Below are 9,744 nucleotides of genomic sequence, written 5' to 3' on the forward strand. Positions count from 1 at the left end.
GGCCTTATATAAGAGATGCTTTATGAGGCCCAGCAGTGTGTTTCCCCTTCATCACCAGGTCCAAATGTTCCAGGAATGTCCCCTATGCGGGCTATGTGAGTCCTTCTGTTGTGGCAGGGTTACTCTTGCTGCAGGTGTCCAGGGAGGCTAGGCTGTCCCTTGGCCAGCTGGTAGTAATGCTCAGCTCTGTGTGGCTTCTGTGGGCACTTCGGTCACTTTATTGGCCATGCACAGCCCCAGTACAGTTGGCTACAAGGTCTAATAGAACATTCCTGTTGCAGTTGTCTGTTAAGTAGGCCCCCAGTTTGGCTAGTTGCTAGGCTCAGGAGCTTACAATTACTGTAGGCCTCTGGCCTGCAAGGCTTTTGTCAGCTCTCTCAGGATTGCACCTGAGTGAGGCTGGCCCCAGACATGGGAGCACCCAGTTATGTGGGGCTTTGGAAGGTCAGGCCGATCCCGTGTGTGACTGCTTGAGAAGCACAAATCTGCTGTAGCAAACAAGCCTCACTGCCCATAAGGCTACACACCCATCAATGCAGTCCTGCCCCAAGCATGTGACCCACCCCACTGAGACAGACCAAGTAGTCATACTGCAGATGCCCCAAACACTCCACCAATGTAGGCCCCATCCCAGCACATCCCCTGCCCCACAGAGGTGGACCTACTGCCCTGCTGCAGAGATTCCGGGGAACACACCAATGCAGGCCCTCAAGTTCCCCAAGGGCTTTCTGTCGGTTGGGGCCAGTCCCTAGCATATGCTGCCTGCCCTGGCTGAGCTGGATTAAATCTCTGTTCTAGCGGGTGGGGCAGATGTTTCTGCTAAGAGGCCGGGGAAGGACTAGAATGGCGTCTGCCAACTTCTGTCAGCACACCTGTACCTGGTCACAATAACAGCTGGCTCCAATGTCTCAGTCCCTATGGAGTACTCACCTCACAACAAGATGTACCTGGAGCCTTTCAAGTGAGTCTCTTTTCATGAAAGGACTATGCACCTTTCTTTTTCATGATTTTAGGTTGCTTTGTGAAATGGGTGACTGTGTGTGGGCCCTTTAAGAACATGCTTTTTTTTGACTTCTGTTTGATAGTTTTCTTGAGGTATTCCCAGTTCTAGTTAATAGCCTCAAAACCAGATAGTATGACTCTTGTCTTGGTTGTGCTGAGTCCAAATGCTGCTTGTTGTGGTAACGCTCACCTACTCAGGTCCCTCACTCCTCCAGGTAAGGCTTCATACCTTAGGATTGCTCTCAGCCAGCCACAAAGCACTGCAGCTCAAAGGTGGCTTCTTTCTCTCCAGAAGGGATTTCTGCCTCTTCCACCTCGGTCAGCAGTGTCCTTTGTTGTGGGGTTCTTTTTATCTAGTTTTCAGTTCTCTCTCAGGGATAATTGTTCCAAGAGTAGTTGTAAATTTGTTGAGTCCGTTGGAGGAGGTGAGTTCAGTCTTCCTATGTTGTCATCTTGACACCTTCTTTCCTGTTTACTTCTTAACTACTTCACAAGGGTAGTTTGAAGCTGACCACAGATAGATTGCACTAGCAAAGGAGGAAATAGTTCTTAATGTGGCTTCATTTAAGCTGCTCAGATATTTATTTTCATAAATAAACTGTGGTGACACCAGTTTTCAAGCCTACAGTAATTGAAATTGAGATTTCTCAATGTTTAAAAAATATTCTCACTATTTCCAGCCCAAGTAAAATTGTATAAAATGGCCCTTATATAAGTGTACTGTCCAATAAAGCAGCCAGTGGACATATGTGGCTATCTACATATTATTTTGAATTCATGCAAATTAAATAATATTTAAAAATAAAAATTTAGTTCCTCAGTCTCACTAGGCACATCTCAAATGCTCAGTAGGAATTGAATAACTTTTCTATATTAACACTTACACAATAGTTAACATGGATTTCTATATTGACAGTTATACAATTGTTAATATAGACTCAACATAACCTGGCCCAGTCTGCCTTTCTAGTTATTCTATTTCCATAAACCTTATCTTCTAGCTGTGAATAAACTTGATCCCTTAGTGGTACAGAGCCAAAAACCTTGTCTGATGTACTTTTTTTGGCATTATTTTTCATGCTTACTTAGTTCCTGTGAGGGCCTTCTCGTTTAGTTACTTAGAAATTGGAGGAAGCATGGTTACTGTTTGACTGACTGCTGGAGGCCAGTTGAGATGATATAGAGAATTTTAACTCTAGAACATTAGAACAGCTTTTTTGTAAAGACAGGAAGGACAAATGAAGTAGCTAATTATGGGAACAGGAAACCTCAAACAAGAGGTCTTTAGAGTTTTTACTGTAAGAGCCAGGAAATTTAGTGCTACTCTGTGGCATAAAGATTAGACATTAGGACAAACAACCAAGGAGGTGGGAACCTGGCCAGGTGAGACTACTCCTCCCAATAGAGTGAGGCAGACCATCTTTATCTGGGAGCTACTGGTTATTCCAGACATCCTTTACTTCAGCAGAGGACAGGAACAGCATGCTGCTGTGACTTGACAAGCCTCTGAGGTTTGAAGCTGTGACCAGAAAGCTTGAAGGTGTGACTAGAAGCTGTGTGCTAAGCTTCTAGCTGACAAAGTTAACGTTGTCAGGAAGGAATGAGTAAAATGTGTGGTTTCCCAAATGAAAAAATTTGCAGCAAAGCAGCCAGGAAATAAATATTAGAATGCTTTATATATTCATGTTGTGTATGTGTTTTGCAGAAAAGTGAATTCAGAAGACAGAGTTCCAGAACATTCAAAGCAGTCATAAATTTTCTCATCTATTTGTTTTTTTAACAGTGGTTGTGATAGATGAAGTTTGGTGCTTCCAATTTTGTGCTGTGATCAAAGCACCATGATAGGAGTTTCATTTAGTCCCATCGGAAGTTACTGCTGTTATCTTCTGATGCTGATTGTCTTCTCATTTAAGAAGAAATTTGCCTTTTCCAGAAATTCAGAGCTTGGTAATAAAAATAAACTAGAGCTTAGAGGGAACAGCTACCAATTTGGCTTTACACTCATTAATGTCATTCTGCCTCTCTCTAAAACTGAAAAATTTAGATTTGTAGTCAACTTCTCTTATCTTGAACATGTTCATCGAGTGCACACGTAGGTATCATCTCTCTTCTATGTGCTGCAGTTAGAATAATGAACAAGACAGATGAGGTACTCACCCTGTGGAGTTTATGTAGAGGAGACAGACAACTATGTAAGTGTTAAAAGGTGTCAGTGTGTCAGGATATCTGGCTTGTGGTCCTGGCTCTTTACAGCTAGGAGGGATCTGAACCTCAGACCTCACATAATAATATTTAATATTTAAGGTGTACCTAATATGTTTTCCAAGTCTGGTTATGGACTTTATATACACTATCTCATAGTAAATATTAATATTAATTAATTTAGTATTAAATTAAATATTTTCAGAATATTATTTCTATTTTATTGTAGTGAATCTAAACTTTAGAGAAGTGAAGTGACTTGCCTCAAGTCACACATAGAAGCTAGGGCTGGTATTTCAAACCAGATCCGCCTGGTTCCAGAATTCATGCTTTGTGGCAGAGGTTTGTTGAAAATCCAGGCCCTTCGAATCCACAGTCCATTTGTGCTCTGTGTATTCACTCAGGACTGATTTTAAACATGGATCAAGAATTAGCAATAATGTGTTCTTTGACAAGTCAATTAACCTCTTAACATTAATTTTTTCATTTGTGAAATGGAGACAATAATTAATAGCTGTCAGCTTTGAGAGGTTTCAATATGCTTATACACACAGTAGGTCCTCCAATAAATGATAGTGTCTCTGCCACCTTCTTGACAATCATTACTCTTTCTCCACCCCTACACCCTATATTTTTTCAGCAAAGCTCTTTTATGTCTTTATTTTTGGCATTGCGATAGAGGGCTGGGGTTCTTTCTCTGTTTTGAAATTGATAAAGCCAATCCAAGATTAGGGTAAACTTGCTGCTTGGTAAGTATTCCTGAAGTGTCCAGACTCTTCTCATGAAACTTTGCTATATTACTGAATTAAATTAGTCTCTGGGAGGTATTTCAGCGGCCTGCCTGTGCCTGGTGACAAGTGGTAGACCTCAGTGGGGATTCAGAGATTAAGAACGTCATCGGGGGACAAGTAGGCCAGTTGAGGGCAAACAACAGGCAGCATAACCTAGACTGGGTGCTAGTGGTCAGAACACTCAGTAGACCATGTCTGTAAAGTAATAGGGAGGAGAGATGGGGGCATGAGCAGGGGGAATGAGAAGGATGGGGAAGTCTTCTAAAGTGGGACAGTTTAGCCGTGGCTAGAAGTGGGGAAGAGAAGAAAAGAATAAGCAAGACATTTGGCCACATCTGGTGAAATCGGGGTGGGTTTGGCTCGGCATAATCAAATTCCCCTATGTTCCACACCTCACTCCTCCTCCTCCACACTCCATATTAACCACTCTCGCCTGATTTGAAGAGCAATTTAAATTGGCTTCACAGAGCTGTACGTCAGAAGGTTGACAAGGCCTGTTTCAAACAAAAGTGAAATTCAATGAGAGAACTTGGGTGTATTCTGGCACAGTTTGGCTCATAGAAACAGAATTCTAGAAAGAAATTTCTTTTAGCTGGAAGGTTGTAGATCTTCATGAAGTAAGATTTGTACACAAAACTCAACTAGAGGAATAATGCAGCAGTATCTCATAAAAAATCACTCGTGAACATTGCATACATGACTAGTGGTGTATAATGGGAACAAATTTTCTGGAGGGTGTTTGGTAATATGTATCAAAGTTCTTTATTGTATATACTCCTTCAGCCCATAATTTCGTGTTTATCAAAGTTTCCTAAGAAAATATTCAAAAGTACAGGTCAAATATTTTTTTTATTAAGATTATGGTAGTTTTTTATACTGTCAAAAATTTGGGAACCACATAAATGTCTGACAGTAGAAGATTACTTAAATAAATTATTGCATAATCCACATGGATAATAACTATATCTGGTTATAAAATGACATTTTACATAAATAGTTTTTAAATGAAGAAATTTTTATTTATTAAAAAGTTATAGATCAAAAACATTGTCTATGGAATGACACCACTTTGATAGTAAACGTAACGCACGGATAAAAAAGTAGAATATGCACCAAAATTTTTTTACTGGAATTATGGACGTTTTAAAATAATTTCTAAAATACATTTATCTGCAATAAACATAAATGGGAAAGAGAAATAGTCTTTTTTTCAAGTAGCAGCATATAAGAGAAAGTTTCTAACAGATTATTTATGAGTTGAATCAAGTAGTACACATTTTTGTGTATTTGTATATATATATATATTTATACATATACATTTTAATAATTTGTCTTTACTAGTAGTTTCCTTTAAGTATGCCAGTCTTTGTTAAAGATATTAGTTTGTGTTTCTCCAAAGCTGTGTTCATTTATCTTTTCAGTCCTCAAATATAGATTTTGAATGTTATTTTGTGAAGTGTACCAAGTGTTTGGTTACTTGAAATGGAGGAAGATATAACTGGTGACCATTTTTCCTTTCCCGTCAACCTCAGCTTTTATCATACAATTTCCTTTTATCACTTTGGTCAAGAGGAGGGGCAGACAATTTTGAGTTGGAGTACCACTCAGAGACAATTCATTTCTGCCTTCCGTCTTACAGCCTCTCACACCCAAGGGATCCAGGATTGGAAAGGCCGACTTCTCCCACCTTGTTGTTGGGTCAGCTTTCTCCTCCTGCATCGCTGCATGGCACAGACACAGGTACCCTCTGCTCTTATTCTTTCAGATCTTTGTATCTGAGTATACTGTTAGTCCTACTTGTAAAGAAAAAATTCTAGGAATATGGCATTTTATTACAAATGACTTGACATGAACATGGGATCGATGGGAAAGCATTCTCTATTGATTGTTTTAGAACTGCATTAACTCAGAAGGATGTGAAAACTGTAGTTCAGCATTCACGGAAAGTTATTTTCTTTTTTTCAATATGCTACAATTTTTTCTTTGTGTTATCTAAGTGAAGAGGGCTTTGGGGGGTTAATTACATTTGGGCCTAATGATTTACGTATTATCTTATCAATCTTAAATGATTCTGTAATAGAAAAGATTCCTTTTCCTTAGGAAATTAGAGAAAATGTGAACAAGTTTAGAAAATTTTGTAAATTAAAAAAATTTTTAGAGAATATAGTTACATGTGCAATTTGCTTTCCATATTTCTTGTTTTGTGGATATCATCTTTTCCCCTTGATTAGTATAAACAGCAAGGTAAATTTTAAATATTTACTATTTAAAAATTTCTTTTTATATTAGTATCCATTAATAGATTGAATCCTATATGGATATTAAGTAATGACTACCCACTAACAAATGTTATTTTCACATAGGCTTCTTGACAACATCATACACTAGAAGATTATTTCTAAAATTTTAGTATACATGGAATCATTTGGGATTAAAAATACAAGTGTCTAGGTTCCAACCTAGCAGATTTTTATCCAGCACATCTTGCATGGGGCACTGGAATCTGGAATGTTAACCAGTCTGCAATGTTAACCCTCAGTAATTCTTTTGCCGATAGTGTATGGGATACACTTCGGGAAATACTCTGGTAGAGTCATGCTGTAATTGAATAGAATACAAGAAGTTTTTAATATTTATATGTAAATCTGAACATGTATATTAAGTTTTTTTTAAAGTCAAGAGATTTATATTTTTTCAGAATTTTAAGAACATAGAATTTTGGTTGTTTGAATTGATAGTTTTAAAAGTATTTCAGTAATTTGGGATGGTATCAATTCTGCCTAACATTTGTATATGTCTGTTGAACATTTTGAGCTATACTGGCTGGGGCAATAGGACCCAGCCTGTTCAACGTATTGCTAGTTTCTTAAAAATTCTCTCTGTACTTTTAAATAATTATGGAAGTTATCATTAGCAATATAAATGACTTTGTCAGAGGTATAGAAAGGTTTTCCATTTCTTTTTTTTTTTTTTCTGAGGAAGATTCACCATGAGCGAACATCTGCTGCCAATCCTCCTCCTTTTGCTGAGGAAGACTGGCTCTGAGCTAACGTCCGTGTCCATCTTCCTCTACTTTATATGTGGGACGCCTACCACAGCATGGCTTGCCAAGTGGTGCCATGTCCACACCCGGAATCTGAACTGGTGAACCCCAGGCCGTGGAAGCGAACGTGTGAACTTAGCTGCTGCCACACTGGCCAGCCCCTCCATTTCTTATATAAATCAAACTAAGACTACATGCTTTAGGCACTTAAAGGAGTTAATAAACACCCCCCTCTTTACACATAGGGATATACACACATACCTCTTAATCCTGGATATGTTCCTACAGACTGACATTTTAATTTGTCTTTACATAGAAATAATCCTGTTGCGAAGTTTTAATGCAGAACATATTTTTCTTGTTACTCTAGACATGAGCAATCAGGAAGTGACTTATTCCTCCTTGAGATTTCTTCAGGCTCCTTCAGAGTCACAAAATAGATTAAGCCCTCGCAGTACTCAAAGACCTGGGAAAACTGATGACAAAGGTATATGTTTTAAGCATCTACATTCACTCGTCTTTTATGGATTCTCAAACTTTAGACTTTTGAAGAAAGTGTTTCTATCCATACTTCAGATTCTCAGATGTTGATATGAAATCATAATTGCGTAGACTAGTAGAATGAGTCTCTTTTTTTAAGTTTGTGAGAATGGAGAAATTAATGAATTCTTTTAAATTTGAGAAGCTAATAGAATGTTTTCAAATTTGTTTCAAAAGGAATTCATGAGGCCTTTAAAAGTAAAGGGCAGAGCCAGCCACGATGGCCTAGCGATTACAGTTTGGCTTGCTCCACTTCAGCTGCCTGGGTTTGGTTCCCGGGCGTGGAATCACACCACTCATCTGTCAGTAGTCATGCTGCGGTGGCAGCTCACATAGAGGAACGGGAAGGACTTACAATAGAATATACAACTGTGTACAGGGGCTTTGGGGAGAGAGAGAGAGAGAGAGAGGAAGATTGGCAACACAGTTAGTTCAGAGCAAATCTTTCAAAAAAGAAATTAAAAGTGAAGGACAGACTAGAGTCTCAAGAAAACATTGCATTTCCTAGAGAAATAGAAGTCTTAAAGAATGAGAAATCTAAAATGTGCCTTAGAAGAAATGTTTTTATTCAAACAAAAGATAGGTGTCTTAAACACTTACAAAACTTCATGGCAACAAAGAAGTCAAAATGTTCAAATCAAAAGGAGCATTCTAACTTTTCTGTTCTTTCTCTCTCCCCTCAAATATTGTCACAAACTCTAAAGTGAGAATAACTTTTACTTGTTTAATCTAGTGGCAGAGATACAACTTTTAGAAACCGAAGACCTCAAGATTAGGAGGATAAATATAGTAATGACCAGAGAAAAATAGAACTGATGGAAAAGAAAGTTGATTTCTAGAAACACCTTTAAAGATGAACCCCAATCACATTTGCAGCTTCAGAATATCCACTATTGGCCTCCAATTTCTCAAGAATATTGACTCCCTTTCCTTGCTCTTCATGATTAATTGTCATCTCAGGAAGGAGTATATACGACAGTGTAGATTCTCATAAATGTGTATTGTGTCTATTGCCATCTGTGCTTTTGTAAGGGGTGTGCTTTTAAAATCCTATAGGACTGTTCTTGGGTGTAACATTTCTACAATGAGTGTACGTCAGACAGAAATTGGAAACTTTAAAACTGTAATTATGAGATCACAAATTTAAATCAGTTTGCATGATACCTTTTTGTAAAATTTTTAGAGAAGATTGTCTTTTTGTTCCAAATGTTGTCCTAGGTTAAGGTGAGTAGTGGGCCTGGCTCTATTCCTAATGATTATTTTCTTCTTTCCTTCTTTAAAGAGACTTCAGTTCCCTGGCATCTCTTGGTAGTGACTCTTGGGATCCTCTGTTTACTTCTTTTGGTGACAGTCACAGTGTTGGGAACAATGAGTGAGTAACTGAAATATATCCTTCAAGTCTGAGTGATAGCAGTAACTGGCAACTGCACACATATTAAACATGCTCAAACAATTGTTCCTTGGCTGTAATCAGGAAATGTCCCAGGTGTCTGTTTTTTTGGTGATTTTTCCACAGACACATCACAATGTCGTTTTCATTTTACTTACCTATTCCAGTGACTTCATGTGTAATGTGCTTTCTCATTCTGTATAATACGTGGTAACATTCCTCTGATACGGGACCTACTAATATTCTGCCTACTGAGTAGATCATTGTGAATGTTGGCTGAACATTCTCAGAGAAGCAACTGTTCAAAAGAAATTATGACGTTCTCTAAGTATAAAATGAAGAAGTGGTTTAATAAAAATAATTATTCTATGCATGGATGTTAGATATCTTGAATTCAACCTTTAGCTTTTATTTGAAATCCTTGACATCTTTAGGGAAAATCATTCAGATGATTTACTCAGATCAGATTATATACTTGGATCTTCCTCTCTTTTCTTCTGTGGATATTCCATCTACTCCGATGATAATGGTGCCATTTCTTCGTGTGTCTTCGTGCAGATTTTTGTACTCAGAAGACATGTCGCTAAATGTTGATTGACTGATTTCCACTTTTAGATTTATTTTTAAATGATGTGCTAACTGTTAAAAAGAAACTAAACTGAATGGTGAGGTGTTACCATTATAATTTTATTCAGATATCTTATTTTATTCTATGCTTACATTGCTAACAGTGAGAAATTTGATGTTTCTATTTCTCTGGCCAGTTTATGGAGATG

At 38.0% G+C, this 9,744-nt stretch overlaps 1 protein-coding gene across 1 annotated transcript; it reads left to right on the forward strand.

Annotated features, from left to right (window-relative positions):
• The first annotated feature begins 835 nt into the window (after window positions 1-835).
• LOC124235602 (killer cell lectin-like receptor 2) lies at window positions 836-8,982 on the forward strand. The gene is made up of 4 exons (XM_046653841.1): window positions 836-961; window positions 5,635-5,735; window positions 7,409-7,525; window positions 8,861-8,982. Exons 1-4 carry the CDS (start codon window positions 918-920, stop codon window positions 8,956-8,958), a joined length of 360 nt encoding a protein of 119 aa, XP_046509797.1. The 5' UTR covers window positions 836-917; the 3' UTR covers window positions 8,959-8,982.
• Window positions 8,983-9,744: the final 762 nt, after the last annotated feature.

The sequence above is a fragment of the Equus quagga genome, chromosome 1, assembly GCF_021613505.1.
Source record: "Equus quagga isolate Etosha38 chromosome 1, UCLA_HA_Equagga_1.0, whole genome shotgun sequence".
Classification (NCBI taxonomy): Eukaryota; Metazoa; Chordata; class Mammalia; order Perissodactyla; family Equidae; genus Equus; species Equus quagga.

Excerpts from the sequence above, each read along its gene's own strand:
- LOC124235602 (XM_046653841.1), top strand. The coding sequence starts at position 918 with ATGGAGTACTCACCTCACAACAAGATGTACCTGGAGCCTTTCAA. Across the intron at positions 962-5,634 it reads ATGTACCTGGAGCCTTTCAA|CCTCTCACACCCAAGGGATC; the intron begins GTGAGTCTCTTT and ends TCCGTCTTACAG. Across the intron at positions 7,526-8,860 it reads TGGGAAAACTGATGACAAAG|AGACTTCAGTTCCCTGGCAT; the intron begins GTATATGTTTTA and ends CCTTCTTTAAAG.